Source organism: Oryzias latipes, chromosome 2 (genome assembly GCF_053564925.1).
Source record: "Oryzias latipes strain Hd-rR chromosome 2, Olatipes_Hd-rR_3.1".
Taxonomy (NCBI): Eukaryota; Metazoa; Chordata; class Actinopteri; order Beloniformes; family Adrianichthyidae; genus Oryzias; species Oryzias latipes.
Window position 1 is genome coordinate 12,662,043 of NC_136238.1, and position 17,259 is coordinate 12,679,301.

At 41.9% G+C, this 17,259-nt stretch overlaps 1 protein-coding gene across 2 annotated transcripts in view; it reads left to right on the forward strand.

The window, feature by feature from the left end:
• Positions 1 to 512: 512 nt before the first annotated feature.
• The window catches only part of LOC101165686 (ATP-binding cassette sub-family C member 4), a 32,790-nt gene continuing 16,043 nt past the window's right edge, over positions 513 to 17,259 (forward strand). The window contains exons 1-15 of one of the 2 annotated variants that reach the window (XM_023963403.2): positions 513 to 750; positions 1,801 to 1,911; positions 3,055 to 3,175; positions 3,262 to 3,483; positions 3,552 to 3,641; positions 6,993 to 7,156; positions 8,484 to 8,609; positions 9,424 to 9,673; positions 10,327 to 10,434; positions 12,931 to 13,020; positions 13,109 to 13,300; positions 15,164 to 15,258; positions 15,345 to 15,431; positions 16,414 to 16,510; positions 16,823 to 17,026. In XM_023963403.2, the coding sequence (XP_023819171.1) occupies positions 686 to 750; positions 1,801 to 1,911; positions 3,055 to 3,175; positions 3,262 to 3,483; positions 3,552 to 3,641; positions 6,993 to 7,156; positions 8,484 to 8,609; positions 9,424 to 9,673; positions 10,327 to 10,434; positions 12,931 to 13,020; positions 13,109 to 13,300; positions 15,164 to 15,258; positions 15,345 to 15,431; positions 16,414 to 16,510; positions 16,823 to 17,026 (2,022 nt within the window). In that variant the 5' untranslated portion in view covers positions 513 to 685. Of the gene's footprint in view, positions 751 to 1,800; positions 1,912 to 3,054; positions 3,176 to 3,261; positions 3,484 to 3,551; positions 3,642 to 6,992; positions 7,157 to 8,483; positions 8,610 to 9,423; positions 9,674 to 10,287; positions 10,435 to 12,930; positions 13,021 to 13,108; positions 13,301 to 15,163; positions 15,259 to 15,344; positions 15,432 to 16,413; positions 16,511 to 16,822; positions 17,027 to 17,259 lie in introns of both variants that reach the window. The other variant, XM_078932688.1, reaches the window with a different exon arrangement.

The window sequence follows — 17,259 nt, forward strand, 5'->3', positions numbered from 1 at the left end:
TGGATCAGTGGAAAATAACATTTACTTAAAGTACTTTTTTCTATTAAATCACAATGACACGTGAGGCCAAGGAAACAGGCTGAATGCTGAAGTGTGTGAATCAAATATGCCCCACACCATTACATCACCACCACCAACCTAAACCGTAGATATATTAAAACATCAAGTATGTTAAAAGATAGTAATAATTGGAGTATAGATTTATTATAGTTTAAAGCAGCTTTCTAAACACTGATCAAAGGATTAAAATATTAGGAGCACCAATAAAATAGAAAATAAAGTACTAAATAAAATGGAATATTAAAATGATGACAAAGAAATATAATTTCCTTTTTGCCATTTTTATTTAGTTAGTCAACATTTCTTAAAATTGTACTTTAATGTCCGAAAACAACAAAATAAAGTCAAATGACTTGTAAGCCAATCACGTTAACCCGCCTCGGGCAAGGACCCAATAGCAGGAGACCTCTCATTTTTGTAGCCAATCACGTGTCTCGAGGGGCGTGTCCCACAGGTAGCTTGATGCTAATTAGCCACACATTATTGTGAACACACTTCCCTCCTCACATGTAGCCCCGCAGATGTGAAAACGGAGCTGGAAGTTACAGCTCTTAAAGAAGAGGACAGAGTCGGGGGCTCGGTGTTAGGTGGCGGGGAGACGAGCTGTCAGTCAGCCCCGCGAGACATGGAGAAACTCGGCAAGACCAACCCGGCAGCAACCGCCAACATTTTCTCAAAGTTTTTTTTCTGGTGAGTTGGTTGTTCACGCACACTGACTGAGCGCGTGCGTTTGAAACGTGAAAAAATTGAGAAGTGTGGGTCGCGTGACGACTTGATCTCCCTCAGTTTGAACTTGAACTGAAACCACTGACTGACTGGACTGTTGTAGTTACAGCAGCGACAGCCGGTTCAATTACTTTCTTTATCACTTGTAGGCTAGTTGTTTAGAAAAGATGTTGTAATTGTTTACTTTGAGTAAACAAATTACAAATTACAACTCAAAGGTCAACTTTCTGAGTTTAGAATTATAGGGTGTGTTTATTGGCAAGACACATTCTAGGTAGTACAGGAACACATTTTCTGTTTTCTTTTTGTAAGTAATATGACTTAGAAAAAACTCTTCCTGAATTTCAATAGGTTTTTCATTGTAAAAAAATTGTAGAATTCGGTTTATTTAATGATCACAGTGTTAAGCACTGCAACTGTATCTCTGTAAGTTGCTTTTACCCAAGCAAAATTATAGTGCTTTTATTTTGGTAATTTAAAATAAAATTTGGTAAATTTTATTTTAAATTTTTTTTAAATTTTTAGTCAGAACGAAACAATTTTTTTATTGTTTCGTTCCAGAAACAATAAAGTTTGGTGATGAGGCAACGTGACACGGTAAAACGGTCAAAATGACCCCACCCTTACGTTGACGTGTTCTCCCTACCATGATAATGGTGGAGAGGATTTCATGTAATCCATGGACACCAGTCAAGATCACAAATCATTGAAGAAAAAAGATTCAGCCACTGTCTTGTGGGTCTAGATGACCCCACTCCCAACGTTAAAGTGCCTAGGATAGCACAAGGGTTAATGTGGCTAAGATGCTTTATTTACATGACAGTCTGCACTGCTTTTTCTCACACATGAAGTATTTCATCGCTCATCACCACATTGTTGGCCTCTTTTCAGAGCGTTGTACTCATCACTCTGATCCATCAGGTTGCTAAACTGGAATCTATTGCTGTGAAGTTCTGCAGAACTTTGGCCCATTCTGCATTCTGAATGCAGCTCTGTTGACCTCCTCTTCCTCAGGTGGCTGAACCCTCTGTTCCGTATCGGATCCAAGCGCAGGCTGGATGAAGATGACATTTTTGAAGTTCTGCCAGAGGACCGGTCGGATCACCTGGGAGAGGAGCTGAAGAGGTACCAGAATTCAAGACTTCGTGTTGTTCTGGGCTAAAATAGAATCTAATATTTGATATCCAATTTATGTAAACAAAATCCACAAATTCAGTTTCTTTTAATTTAGCTTTTTTTGGGGGGTTTAAAACCAGCTTTTGGTTGGTTTTTAATGAAAGAGATCATTTTTTATGCCTTTGTTCAGTTTATGTCAACACTTATGTCAACATTTCCGTTAAATTTTCACCGTTTGAATCGTTATCTCCAAATGGAAGATAAGTAAATAATAATTTCATAGCTTCTTCAGGCTTTATTTACATAGATCAACATTTTTTATTTTCTTTGTCATAAAATAAATGGAGTTGCTTGTAATTATCAATGATGGTCTTTTTAAAGGATGTTTTAGCAAATTTAGAATTCTTTCCATAATATATGAAGGAAATGAAGAAATGGGAATTTCTTTCTTTCTGAGATGTTTCCATGGAAATTATTTTCTAAATGGCCGAAATGTTTTTGTTATTAAAAAAAACAAAAAATTTTTTCCCTTTTGATCTTTTATCTATAAAACATCTCAAAACTGTTGGACATGTTTAATATTTTAGTTTTTAAAGAATGGTTTTTGTATTTATCATCTCATGAATCCGTTTTATTTCATTTTTTAATGTTTGTTGTTGCAGACAGTAAAGGATTATGGGAATCGTTTCATTTTTATATCATCAAAACATAATAAAAGTTACTAATTGAAAGGTTAATGTAGAAAAATTAAAAGAATTGTCTGAAAAGCTGACAGCTATTGCATCCCAACCCACACTAACAAACACAAAGCCACACTTGACTTGACTTGAAGCAACTATTCTGTTTAGTGAAATCAATTAGAAAAAGGTTTAAACTTGATAAAAAAAACGTTTATTCTAGAAACTTTAATACAAACGTTTAACAACTTTTTTTATTTTAACTCCTTAAATGTTTTATATAAGTTCTTCTTTCATTAAGTCCACCTAGAAGAGCTTCGGCATCAGGAAATCACAAGAAGCCAAGAACAAAACTCTTTTGTTTGAACTTTCTTTCTCTGATTTTCATGTTTTTTTGGATATAGTTCAAACTTTTAGCAGCTTTATTTAAAACTGCAGACGAGTTCTGGATTCATGCTGCATTTTCTCCTCACAGATTTTGGGATCAGGAAGTCGTAAACGCCTCAAAAGAAATGCAGACGCCCAGCCTGGCTAAAGCTATGATCCGGTGTTACTGGAAGTCCTATTCAGTGCTGGGAATCTTCAATCTATTTGAGGTTTGACTGTTCTTCACCAAACATCTGATCTTGTTTGTTATTTTTTTTCGTCTAACGGGTTGTTTTTTTTCTTTTCTGTGATTCAGGAGATCATTAAAGTGGTTCAGCCGGTGGTTTTGGGCAAAATGATCGAATACTTTGAGAATTACGACCCAGATAACGCCAAGGCGTTCCACGAGACGCTCGGCTACGCGGCCGGCCTCTCCATCCTCACCATCAGCATGGTGTCGTATCAACTCTATGTCTACCAAGTTCAGATGGCGGGCATGAAGATCAGAGTGGCCATGTGTCACATGATCTACCAGAAGGTCAGCCTCTTCCTTTGTAGTCTTGACTGCAAGTGTTCCTGTTTGAACGGTGGTTTCTGTCTTTGCAGGCTCTGTCTCTGAGCAATTCAGCCATGGGAAAAACCACCACGGGTCAGATCGTCAACCTGCTCTCCAATGACGTCAACAAGTTTGATGAAGTATGGGAAAACGCCGTCCTCTCTGTGGTCACGGGAGTAGAAATATCAGGGTTTTAGGCTTCACTCGCAAACAAGAGCAGATGTGAAGCCAGGAGATGTTACATTATCTGCTCTATGCCTTCAGAGAAGCTAGCGGAGCCTCTTTCCTAGCATGAGGTGGAGGCTTCCTTACATTCTGGGCCCCAAATCCTGTTTGTCTCAGAGGTTTTGCTTAATCTGTGGGAGCAGAGCCTGCTGGGAAAGTGACGGATCACATGGAGAGTTTGGATTTTTGGCAGCAGGGCACCAATTAAGGGATTTATTTTTATTTTCATATTCATGTTCATGTTGAAGGAAAATAAGATCAGAGTGATGCTCAGTGAATGTGGTAAATTTCTTTTGGAAGAATTGGGTTCTTTAGACTTTTAGAGGTGCAATAAATCCTGCTTAGAAAAAAAGGTCAAAGGTCGTCGATTGTAGATGAGCTGCAAACTCTTAAAAATCCAAAAAGATAAAGAGAAATCACTGATGAAATTATCGCTTTGAACATTTTCTTGTCGATGGAGGACATATTTAAAGAAAGTTGGGTTTAAAATTGGAGTTCTTTACATTTCTTAATTCCAATCATGGTGAATCAGGAGCAGATGAAAAAATGCCGTTTGAAAAAGCATGTAGGTCTGACGTAGAAGCTGCTACGGCAAGCCACGAGCTCCATTCTCCATTCTGATGCATCCACTTGTAGACACATTGATCCATGTCAGAGCTGACATCTGGCTCAAAGCTGCACAGCTGGATAGCTCCAAAATCACCCGCCATTTTTGTTTCACTGGTCATGTAAAGCGACGTACACACCGGGCGTTTAAGGCGTGTTCAAGAACCCGCGTTTAGCCCAAAACAGGGAGGGGCTTCTTCTTTGTCTATTGTTTACTAAAGCATGGCTGCCACCTTCAGCTGGAAGAGGGTTAGTATGAAGTGGTGCAAATCTCTTGATCTGGGCAGGAAGCGGAAAAAGCTATGGTTATTGTTGCCGTCCTTACAATGGCGATATAGATGACCAGTGGAGTGGGATCTTGATTTGATAAACAGACGCAGATGTCGTCAGGCTCTTCGCCGGTCACCAGATAAACCAAATCCGTTCATCACTAACAAATCCCAGTCCCTGATTGGTCAAAGATCGACCTGGTTTAGCCAGGAACCCCGCATTTAGTGGCCATTCGTTTTTATATGGAGCCCACAAACCTCAGTCCCTACGTGAATGTGAGAGTTTTGAAGAAGAAAGCCCAAACTGTGCATTTCTACAGACTTTTCATTGGAAGTGGCGCTGGATGGGCTGCCCATCTGCACCTGGGGCTGGGATCGGCCCTTCCCTGGCTATGGGACGGGACGGGACGACCCTCTCGGGGCCCCCGGTCGCTCTGGGTGTCATCCGCTTCGGCCGCGGGGTCTGGGGTGGGGTGGGGGGCTTGTCGGCCCTGTCCTGTGGGGGGGCGTTCTGGGGGGGAGGGGGGGCCCATTATTGGTTACGGGTCGGGGGGGCTGACGGGTCGGGGTCTCCGCTGAGGCAATCAGTGGTTGCCTCGGCCGGTTGGTTTCCTCGGTCCCGTCGAGGCCTGACCAGAGCTCCTCTAGGGCCGGCGTCTAGGCCTGGGGGCCTGGGCTTGCTCCGGGGGGGGGGGGGGGGGGGGGGGCACGCTTTCTGGCTCCTCTCTCTCTGTGTGGGGCGGGTGGTGCCGGGCCTGGGGTGTCGGCGCCTCTGGGGGTGGGGCCCCTGGGCTGGGTGGCCCTGGCCCCTTTGCTGGGGGGGGGCTGGGGGACAGCTGTTTGACCAGCTGGACATCACTGCAGGCAAGCAGCAGATGTCCTCCTGGCACCCTACCCGCCAATTTTAACCGCACCTTAGACATTTAGGGCCCCTTGGTGGGGAGGGTGAGGGGACATCACTGTGAGTAATCAGGAGATGTCCCCTTAGTGCCCTACTCGCCAATTTTAACTGCACCCTCCTTAGTATACACACCCCTCCCCCTTCAATATATACATTCCAACATAAACACACACGCATGCACACACACACACCCTCTTAAACACACATACACGCACACACATTTTGCAAGGAAGGTGGGACCTGGGTCCATCTGTCCTGTCTGCTCCTCCCTGGACCAACCGTGGGCCAGGTGGGTGGCTGCCTGGAGTGCGGAGCGGGTCTCCCTTGGGGGGTCCTGGCTCGTACCTGGGGTTGGGGCGGGGGGATGCCCGGAACTCCTGGGTGGTGGTGGGGGCTCGTCTGGGGCTGTGGGCGTCCTTCTCCGGTAGGGCCTTGCGTTGGCCTCTTCCGGCGCGGCGGGGGGGCTGCTTTCCTGGTTGGGCTGGGGCGGCGCTCTCTTTCCCTCCGCGCCTCCCTGCTCTCTGGCTCTGGGGGCCTCGCGGCGGTCCTGCTGGCCCTGGCCTGGGTGGCGGTCTTGGTCGCCCGGGGGGGCGGTTGTTCCCTGCCTGTTCCCATGTGGCGTTGGGGGGATTCCGGCTGCCGCTGCTGCTGCGGCGGGGGTCTGGGTGTGGGGGTGGCTGGGCGCTCCTCCTTCTTCTTTTCACATTCCACCATCTATTTTAGAAGAACATAAACGCTCACCTGAGCACAGGTGTTAGCTCACCTTTGCACTAATAGTTTGCATGATTGAATGAATGAAAGATTTCACACTAGTTGGTTTAAAGGCATAGGTATGCGTTCGTGAACACTATCTGTTTTGTGTACATGTTGACATGTGGACATTTTTTGCAGCTAGCAGGTGTGCGGACAGGCCCCGCCCTTTTTGTACTACATTTGAACCGTACCGTAATGATAAACAACCAGTAAACCTGTCTGCTCTATGCTGCTTCATGGTCTTACCCCCCCCCCCCCCCCCCCCTCTCACTTTAACCCCCCTCTCTCTAACATTCTTTCCTTTTCCGTCCGGTCCAACACCAAAGATTTTCAAACATGGTTGAAATTAATAAAGTTTGGCTAGGGGGAGAGAGTGTAAACAGAGAGCTCTCTGCAATGGGGAAGGGGGGGGTGGAGTTACTCTGTGCCAACTGTCCAGCCCACAACTCAGAGGTGTAATTATAATGAACTTCTGCCGCTCTACAGAAATTATGTCCTAGAAAACGACAGTTTTTTTTTTTTAGATCTTTGCTACAAACGTTAAAAGACCACTGGGAACATTTTAGAAATAGATCAAACGATGATCGGAGTGGGACTTTAAATAATGTTCAACTCGCTGAAAATAAATGTATAGTCATTTCGACCCCAACTGTAATATGGAAATGTTTCTTTTTTTCTGGTCTTTTCTACATTTTTTTGTTATTAGTTCCTTAACCCGTTGTTATCTGTTTGACCAGGTGACCATCCACCTACACTTTCTGTGGGTGGCGCCTCTGCAGGCCGCAGTCGTGGTCGGGCTGCTTTGGATGGAGATCGGGCCTTCCTGTTTGGCTGGAATGGTGGTGCTCATGTTTCTGATGCCCACCCAAACCTTGTTTGGGAGACTTTTCTCAAAGTTCAGGTGAAACCACATATCAGTTTTACATAAATTGTCTTTTTTCTTAACGGTGAGATTGGGATTAGGATTATTGCTTCGCATCAAAGACATTTTCTTGGAACCAACCATTGTGGCAATTTAATAGCATAGTAGAAATCATTTCAGTTATGCAAGTTAGAAAGTAGAATCATACTGTAGTCATGTACCATAAAACAACATGACTTCCAGATTGAAGCACGTTTAGAAAGTAAAATAAACCGAGCTAGTTCAATTCACCTAGTAACCAATAGGAGGCTTTCTTACACCCTTAAGACGGAACCCAAAAATTACTTGACAAAAATTAACAAATGCAATTCTGTTTTATTTACCTCTACTTTTTGATATTGTGTCCATGAGGACTGTACTAGTGAATTTATTTATTTAAATAAATATTTATAGATTTGTTTTACTGTGAAATACCCAGTTTTTAAAATAGACCTGGGCTGTGACCAAATTTCGGCACTACGTACATTTTGAAGACCTGTCCGGATCTACAATTCCCAAATCCAGTGCCCTAGAAATTTCCTAGAAGTCTCTGTGCATATAGACCACAATGCAATTCAACAATTTTAGTGGGAAAAATTAGCATTTTAACTAAATTTTTTTGAATTAATACTTTAAAAATCAATTCTTTGTGTAAAATATCTTCATAAAATGTACATATTTATTAGGTCTCTGACATAGCTCTGGTGTCACATGACAAGTGTGACACCAGGCAGCGACCACCTGCCAAGTGTGATGTCATTAAAAATGGTCAATCCCACCTGAGTCTGCTCAGTGCAGCCTTGCTTCTAAAATGATTATTAGATGATTATTCCAAAGGCCACGCCCCCTTTTTGGTCTTGTTTATTTTATTTCAAAAGAAGTCATTTTGATTAAAAAAGAAACTATATTTTTTATCCTGATTATGTTACTTTATCTAAATTTCTTATTTTAAAAATGGCTAAATTTCAAATGTGAAACTACAGGGTTTAATTACTTTATTTAAAGAGTTTGTACTTAGATTTGATATAAATTTCAAATGTAAAATTTGACAGTTTTATTTTAAAGTGAACAAAAAAAGAATTTTTATAACAATCTCTCTGGAGAGGATTTCATTAACTGACCTGACTTGATTTTCAAACCTTCATGAAATAGAAAATCCAAACAGATAATGCAAACTTTTTAAAGTATTCTTCACTTGCAGCACTTCAGTGTTTTATGTTTTTGGATGCTGGCTGCAGGACACATTATGTAAAAGGTGGTGGGTGTGAAACTGTAGAAATGTTTACATGCAGAAATGTCAAGTGCAGCCTTCTTCTGGTGGTTTCAGGAGCAAAACCGCCGCTCTGACGGACAACAGAATCCGAACGATGAATGAAGTGGTGTCTGGAATAAGAATCATAAAGATGTACGCCTGGGAGAAACCCTTCGCTGCTCTGGTCTCCGACGTCCGAAAGTAAGAGAACTAAAGTCTCCTTAACATTTAAAGACGGACTCTTCCTGTTCTGTAACCAAAGTCATGATGATGGGTCAACTCAGAAGCTAAAGTTTCACTTGGATAAAATCTATGATTATCTAAATCGGAAATAAATTGCATACTTTTAGTTTTTTGGCAGCAGGAGAACTTTGAATAAAAAGGTTATTAAAACATTAAGACATTATATAAAATAAAATAAAGGCTTTTAAAAAGAACGTGCACCTCCCAGCTGTTTCCTATGGTGGCCGAGAACAACAGCAAAAAACAAAAAATAAAGCAACTGCGAACAATAAAGAAACGCTGCGCATTGTAACAGCCATCACAGCAAAAGGAAGAAAGAAAAAGTGACTGCCAACCTAAAGTGATGCTAACAAAAGAAAGCTACAACGAAGTGAATCAGGGATTATTTTGCCGACAGCTCTCTGTCTGCCAGCAGCTAGCAGTCCGGGGCTGTCGGAGCTCACTCGCTTGTTACGGCGGCAGACAGAGATCCACTACTGGATGAGAAGGCTGCCTCCAGAACTTTGAGATATTTTTCTTATTTTCATAGCGACAATAATAATAAAAAGAAAAGTCCCCTAATTTTGTTTTTTATTTTATTTTCCCCTTTCGAGTTAATACGGGACAGCAAGCCTTCAAAGTGGGTCACAGAGACACAGAAACATCTTCAATTCCTCCATCCTGACCTCATGAAGACAAGTCTCTCCAATGTCCTGCTTGAAATATAAGAAAATATGAACATTTATGGAACATGTATATGAAAATATGGATGAAAACGTCCGTGTCTTTCCAGTAAGGAGATCTCCAAGATCATGAAGAGCTCCTACCTGCGCGGGCTCAACATGGCCTCCTTCTTCTGCGCCAGCAAGATCATCCTCTTCGTCACGTTCACCCTCTACGTCCTGCTGGGAAACACCATCTCAGCCAGCCGCGTGTTTGTCACCGTGTCGCTGTACACCGCCGTGCGCCTCACCGTCACGCTCTTCTTCCCCAGCGCCATCGAGAAGCTGTTCGAGAGCCGCGTCAGCATCCGAAGGATTCAGGTGAGGAAGCCAAGTGGATTTGGTGATTAGCAAATTTGAACTATGGAACTGTAAGAACCAGGATTGGATTTTTACTTTTATTTTAAACTCGTGACTTTCTAGCAACTCAGCCAGTCGTATTTGGGTTTTTTTTCATCGTCTTGAACAGTTTCAGATCAGTGTTTCCACAGCGCTTCCTGCAGGCTGAAGCTTTTCCGTAAACACGTGAGCCTGATTCAATCCATAACTGCGTTCCCCCCTCACCCACCAAGCCCGCCACCGCCGTTTTAAAGTCCAGAGTAAAACTGAAAATAGTTAACCGGTCCTTCTGCATGACTCATGAAAGCAAGTGCAGCTGTGGTTCTGAAGAGCTCAGCTGAGTCCTAAAAGCCACTTTATTTTTCTAACCTGGAAAGAAGAAGCCGTAAAGTTTTAGTGCAGGTTGAAGCACATGCAGCGATAAGGATCCAGAACCTTTGTCTTCACCTGTAAGCACTTTCTCAGGTTTATGGGTTCCAGTTAACTAAGCAAAAGGTCATTTGAGGTCAAAACGTCTCTTTAAACGTCCGCATTTTCTGCTTTTTGAAGACAACATCTGATGGGTTTGGGGGGTTCTTAAACTCGGGTTCCTTCAGATCTTTTTACAGAACCGATTTCCATTGTTTTCCATGAAGGAGTTCCTGCTGCTGGATGAGATCACCAAAGGCGGGTCGGCTCTGCCGCCAGAGGACAAGAAGGAAAATTCAGTGGAGCTCCAGAATCTCACCTGCTACTGGGATAAGGTCAGAGGTCGCCAGGCTAAACATTCAAAAACCTTCAAATAGGAAGGAAGATATGATAGAAGTAAAACTGTGTGCAATGCTAATAACCATTTTATTAGAGATTAACTGACAATAAACTTGATAAAATGATCAAATACATCATTATTTCAACCACTGAAGACAGTTTTTGCTAATTTTATTGATCAATTGATTCATAAATTATAATAAACCCTGAGTTACTGGGGATGAACAATATCTAAATAAACTGACTTTCATATTAAGAAATGTTATATTTAAACTTTTTATTTTTTGTATCTTAAAGAATTTCTAAGAAATAAATAGTTGTTTTTAGTTCCAAAGAAACTCATTTCATCACAATAGGGAGCCGGTTTAGCTCGTGCTGGTTTGCAGCGCCTTCCGTCCGTGAAACCAGGGTCCGGGCTGCTCTCTGTTCCCTTCTCTACTTCTGTGCCGGTCCCAAACCCGGTTGCTTTGAGAAGGTTGCGTCAGGAAGGGCATCCGGCGTGAAACATTGCCAAGTTTACCATGCAATTTGTTCGCTGTGGCGACCCCTGATGGGAAAAGCCTAAAGAGACAGAAGAAACTCATTTCACCACAATTAAAAGTAGCTATTTTTTATTAAAATCAATAAAAGTTTTTTCCACTCGTAATCCTCTCACACTACCTTATTAAGGTGGAGAAGTTTGTTGTCTTAGCAACTGAGGGTGGGGCGATGTGACAGTACATGTTGTTTGGACGATAGAAAAAAAACACACGCTTCATGCGTCCAACAAACGTGGATAAAACTATTTAGTACCCAAAATCTTTGTTTGCAAATAAAACTTTTAAATTTTAAACTAAAAAAATACCTAAAGACACACATTTTTTAGAAAATCATGATTTTTGCATTTCTTTTAAAGAATCTAGAATAATTGGTTGAATGCTGTATAGCATTCAACCCTTTGTTTTCCTCTTACGCTATCTTCCGCCGTTTTTCGGCACTTAACTCCTTCTACAATTTTCAACCTATTTTAACCATTCAACTATTAAACTGTTCAGCTCTTTCAGCTTATTACTGCTATGACTTTTGGTTTTTCAAATCCTTGAACTTTTTAAGATATTCCAGGATTTTCCATAATTTTTTCTCCATTGAAATACATGGAGAATTTTTCGTGCAGAAGTTCACAGTTAAACTTCTTCTACAATTTTTCACCTATTTTAACCATTCAACTATTAAAATGTTCAGCTCTTTCATCTTATTCCAGCTATGACATTTTGTCCTTCAAATCCTTGAACTTTTCCAGATAGTCCCGGTTATTCCCGGATTTTCCAATCTTTTTGCTCCATTGGCCACACCTTTGCTTCTTTAAACAATTGTAACTTTAACATTCTTTTGGCTAGAGACACCGTTCAAACATTGAAATGTTCACAAGGTTTTGGACTTCAATATAAGGCTCAAAATTATTATGGGATGGCAACACCACCTACAGTTTGGCGGCCATTTTTTGCCAAAATGTGAGGCAATTTTAAACTTCTTCAAACTTTCACCTATTTCAATCATTCTACTATTTCAATGTTCAACTCCTTCAGCTTATTCCTTTCAGCTATTACTTTTGGTCCTTCAAATCTTTGAACTTTTCAAGATATTCCAGGATTTTCCAAGATTTTCGCTCCATTTAAATACATTGAGAATCCTTGAAAACCTTTGGTTCTTTCAACCATTGTAACTTCAACATGCCTTTAGCAAGAGATACCGTTCAAACGTTAAATTGATCACAAGGCTTTGGACTATAAAATAGGTTTAGAAATCATTACGGGATGTCAACACAACCTACTGTTTGGTGGCCATTTTTTGACCAAATCTGAAGCAAATATTGCATTTAACTTCATCCATGGCTGGAACTGAACATATTGAAATTCACTGGATCTGGACATATAAGGAATGTGGGCGTGGTTAGCAAACAAACTTCGTTGCTATGGACGTCCAAAGGTTTACTTTTTCTGATTTGTCTGAAACTGACGTCGATTGGTTCGTCATCCCCAGGCGACCCAAACATAAAATGGTTGCTATGGAGATAGAATTAATAGAAAAGCCGCCATTTTGAAAAAAGTGGATTTTCTATCAACTTAGACATGTAGCTTTTACCAATATGATACTCTCAAACAATGTGTTTTTTTGAGTCGGTTGATGATGCTGATTCCAATGCTATCACTTTTAGCCATTTTAGCAACATCTTCAAATTTTCAACAGTTCAGCCATTTTTTCAACAATTTCAGCTTTAATGCTTAACTCCTTCTACAAATTTTGACCTATTTTAGACATTCTACTATTACAATGTTAACCTTTTTCAGCTTATTCCTACTAGGACTTTTGATCATTTAACTTTTCAAGGTTTTTCCAGTACAGTTCAGACATTTCTTCAGCAAATTTAGCTTTCATTCAGCAGTACAGCATTCAACCCTGCATTTTCTTCTGGAAATGCAGCTCCTTCTAGTTTAATTTGTCTTTTCTTACAGAATTTGGACGCTCCGACTCTTCAGAACGTCTCCTTCACTCTGAAGTCAAACCAGCTGCTGGCCGTAATCGGACCTGTCGGCGCCGGAAAGGTCAGATTCTGAACATTTCAAGTTTCAAGTGTTTACAGATTTCTCCCCCTACTGGTTTCCGCTCACGTCTCTCCTGCCGCATCTCCAGTCGTCCCTGCTGAGCGCTATCCTGGGGGAGCTTCCTGCTGAGAAAGGGGTGCTGAAGGTCAAAGGTCAGATGACGTACGCCGCCCAGCAGCCGTGGGTCTTTCCTGGAACCATTCGCAGCAACATCCTTTTCGGGAAAGAGTTTGACCAGCAGAAGTACGACATGGTGATAAAAGCCTGCGCCTTAAAACGGGTGAGGCTTTTCAAAATAAGTGCTGAGATGTTAACAAAACATAAAAGTCTGATTTGACTTCTTTGATTAAATTTTTAAGTTAAGTAGAAACCAAATTTACGCTTTTTTAAATTGTTGCTCCCCTTTTGACACAAATTTAAATGAATTATTAATATTATGGAAATACTTGCTCAACCATGAAGATCAATGACCTCTTTGTAGATCTTTTACTTTATCATTTCCTTCTTCTCCTCTCAACACCTTTGTTTACTTGACCCATTTATTGGAAACGTCCACAATGGATGTGTAGGTTTTTATTTTTGATAAAATGACACAGCCATAAACGAGTTGTAAATCACGATGGAGTTGTTCATTGTTGTGAAATAATATGCTGACGACTCCACTCACTTCAGTGGGAGATGGGTGGATCTTTGTGATCAAACAAACCAAAAACTAAGGTTTGGTCTGGTTTAAAAACTTAAGTGGAGCCCAGTGCACTTCACAGTGTAACCACTAGAGGGCTCGTCATGAACATAACTTTTTGCTTGAAGGTAAAATCGAATTATATCAGAAAAGCGCACGCTTTGGCTGCAACAGATTGTTGCTGTTATACAAACTGAACATGTGGCCCGTTCAAGAAAATGCGGAATGTGGGTTTTATGAATGCGTTTTTAGCATACGATGTTCACACTGGACTGCCGCTACCCGATACTAGCGCACGTACTCTCAGCTGGAAGAGACTTGGTTAGAAATGTTGAAGCGGGTTTTTCTTTCTGTTCTTTTTGATACATTTTAAATTGATGTTTGCTGACCAAAAGCAAAAAGAATGTTTAACAAAAATGAATACAAAAGCTAACAGATTTGCTTCTCAAAACAGACTCGAAGGAGCAAAGATGCAAAGACACAGAAGACAAACTCCACCTTAAAGAAGGACTTAATTAAAATGCAAAACAGCTGTGACTCTCACAGCAGACCTCAGGAAGGGGAGGGCCTCCAGGAGAAATCACAGCTTATTGGACAAAGTCAAACCTTTTCATAACTCGTGGATTTGTTGACGTACATTCAGTGTCTGTTGACTCCAGCAGGTTCCTTCAGTTTGCTTAGATTTGAAATGAAGAAATCTTGTTGAGCAGCAAATCGGCTTCCTTCCAGATAAAATCACTAATAAAACAAGTGAAGATAATCTCTCTATTTTTTCTGGAATTCAGTTTTTTGCAGCTTTTTTATTCGTTTTTTTTATTTTTTACTATTTTTCCTTATTGTCATATGAAGTAATACATTTATGCCAGCACATTGCAAACAAACTTTCTAAGTAGCAAATGAAAATATTAAATTATTTGCTACTTTTCTTTGCTTTGTGTTGGCATAAATATCGTTTCATAGTGTCAGAGGCAGAGAATAAAAAGGTTTTATATGGAGAGTATTTTTCTAGCTGGGCTCCTTGGCTGGAATCTGCTCACAGCTGGAGGTGGGACTGACTCCTCCAGCTGGATTACAGGGTGAACAGCTGCACCAGTGGCGAGCAGAATCTCAAAGCTGCCGCTATTTTCCAACCGTGCTGATCCTTAATGTAGACAGGAAAATAAAAAATACCGTCACTTTATCTGTTCTCTCCAAAAAGTGAAGGTTTGCCTCGTCGTCGGTCTCCTCGCCATCATAGTCCTCAGGCGATGACTCTGTCCCTCCTCCATCTGAAAATCAGATGGAGTGCTGATTTTCTCAATCTCAATCTCAACCACAGCGCAGTAAAACAAGTTGAAGCCCATTTTCAACGTAGGTTTCTTTGCTCTGATGTCATAGCCGTGCAGCAGGACGCCCTCAGACGGTGGAAGATTTTCTCCGTACTTTGGGAAACCTGAGGTAGAGTGTGTTGTTTTTGTTCAGGACCTGGAGCTTCTTCAAGGCGGCGACCAGACGGTGATCGGAGACCGAGGAGCCACGCTCAGCGGAGGACAGAAAGCTCGCGTCAACCTGGCCAGGTTTGAGTTCACCTCAGATGGAGGCAGATGAAAGTAAACCAGATGTGTGAGAGTCTGTGCTAATGCAGAGGAGCTTCTGCTTCCAGAGCCGTGTATCAGGAAGCAGACGTCTACCTGCTGGACGATCCGTTAAGCGCCGTGGACGCCAAGGTTGGGAGGCATTTGTTTGAAAAGTGAGTTCAACAAACTCTCCTCTTATCAGGTTTGAACCAGTATGTTTAACGTGTGTGCGGAGAGATGGAAGCATGGAAGCTTTGAAAAAAAGAAACTTTATTTACTAAAGTCTGTGTTCAGAGATCCACTCTAGAGCTTCTAAACCAAGTTAAAGACCAACAGGTTCAAGTTTTCTACAATCAAGAAGCTAAAGGAGCCCCACAGGATTATGTTCCCATATTCCCATGTTTAAGGAAATTCTTCCAGTTGAAGGCAAAACCCAGCTCCTCATTCTTGACACACCCATGCGGTGTTTCATTTGTTAGAAAACTCTCCTTTTTTGATCTCCCCTCATTGGAAACAACTAAGTAGCAATTTGGCTCAAACAAACGTTTGTATTTGTGGCAACAAACGTGGAACGATACCAAAAAAAGTAAATTTAAAAATAGTTACCACATCTGGGATGAAGACCAACCCTGTGTCGATCCTCCAAATATCTAGCAGGAGTTCTCCTCTTCCTCATTGAATGTGTTCTCACAACACTTTTTTATTGCTAAAAACAGCTACAAACGATCTGCCCTTTTTCCATCAACACTCTGTCGTCTTTTTGCCCCACATGATTATGTTCCCACCACCGTGTTTCACTGTACACCTTTTTACATTTCACACAATTGTGCATCTTTACAAACGTCGTAAAACTTATATTTGAAACAGGTTTTTCAGAAACAAATCCACTTGAGCTCAGATCAACTTTTTTTGTTTGGGATAAATTCAGGACTACAGGTTCCTGGAATCTTCTAGACAGGAAGGGGATCGGAACATTCTGCTCCGCTGAGTTCGGACCGGAAAGCCCTGAAGCGGGATAACAGTGGGGGGGCAGTGCCGCATTGTTCCTGCGGTTCTGGTTGGTGGTCAGCGTGCCACCCCCTTCCCTTCCTAGAAACCCCCTCCTTGATTGTTTTCCAGCCCGTTTGTTTAAGGCGCTGCGTGTTTGTGCATCAGGTGCATCTGTGGCGTGCTGAAGAAGAAGCCGCGCGTCCTCGTCACCCACCAGCTGCAGTACCTGACGGAGGCCGACCAGATCCTCATCCTCAAAGAGGTTCCACGCTTTTCTCATTTTCATGCTAAGCTAACATTGTTATGAAATATGCCTGAAGCTTTGTGTAACCTTTGAAGCTTAACAGCATCAGAAACATCAAGTGTTTGAATTGTTTTAGACCCTTTATTGTGTTTTTAACTTCCCTAATCTGCCCGGCAACAGCTTTAAACAGGAAAAAAAAATCAGTGGAAGCTCTATATTGCTTGTATGGAACATTTCTCCATTTATAGCTGAAGACAACTTCTGACCCACTTGTGGAAAATGATTGGTTGGTTTCCCAATAGATCTTCTGGAAATCTGTGTTTGCGTCAGGGTCACATGGTGGCGAAGGGAACGTACACGGAGCTGCTGCAGTCGGGGGTGGACTTCGCCTCGTTGCTGAAGAAGGAAGAGGAGGAAGAGGAGCAGCAGCTACCGCCAAAGGACTTCTCAATAAGAGAGAGGAGTCTGTCCCAGATTTCGGAGCTCTCCCAGACCTCATCCGTCCAGTCGGTCAAGGATGGAGGCCAGCTGCCGGTTGGTGCTTTTTGAGGGGTTTCATGGTTCCTAATGCTGCCAACAATCTGCTCTTCATCAGGGACTCAACGCCACTGAAATAATAACATAAACATCAGATAGGATCAAACTCAATGAGAGGAAATGCTCGAAAATGGCCGGTTGGGTGGCTCGGTTGGTAAGGTGAGGGGCTACCACGCAGGAATCCAGGGTTCGATTCCCGGAGGGGAATAAACAATGGTACTGAGTCAATT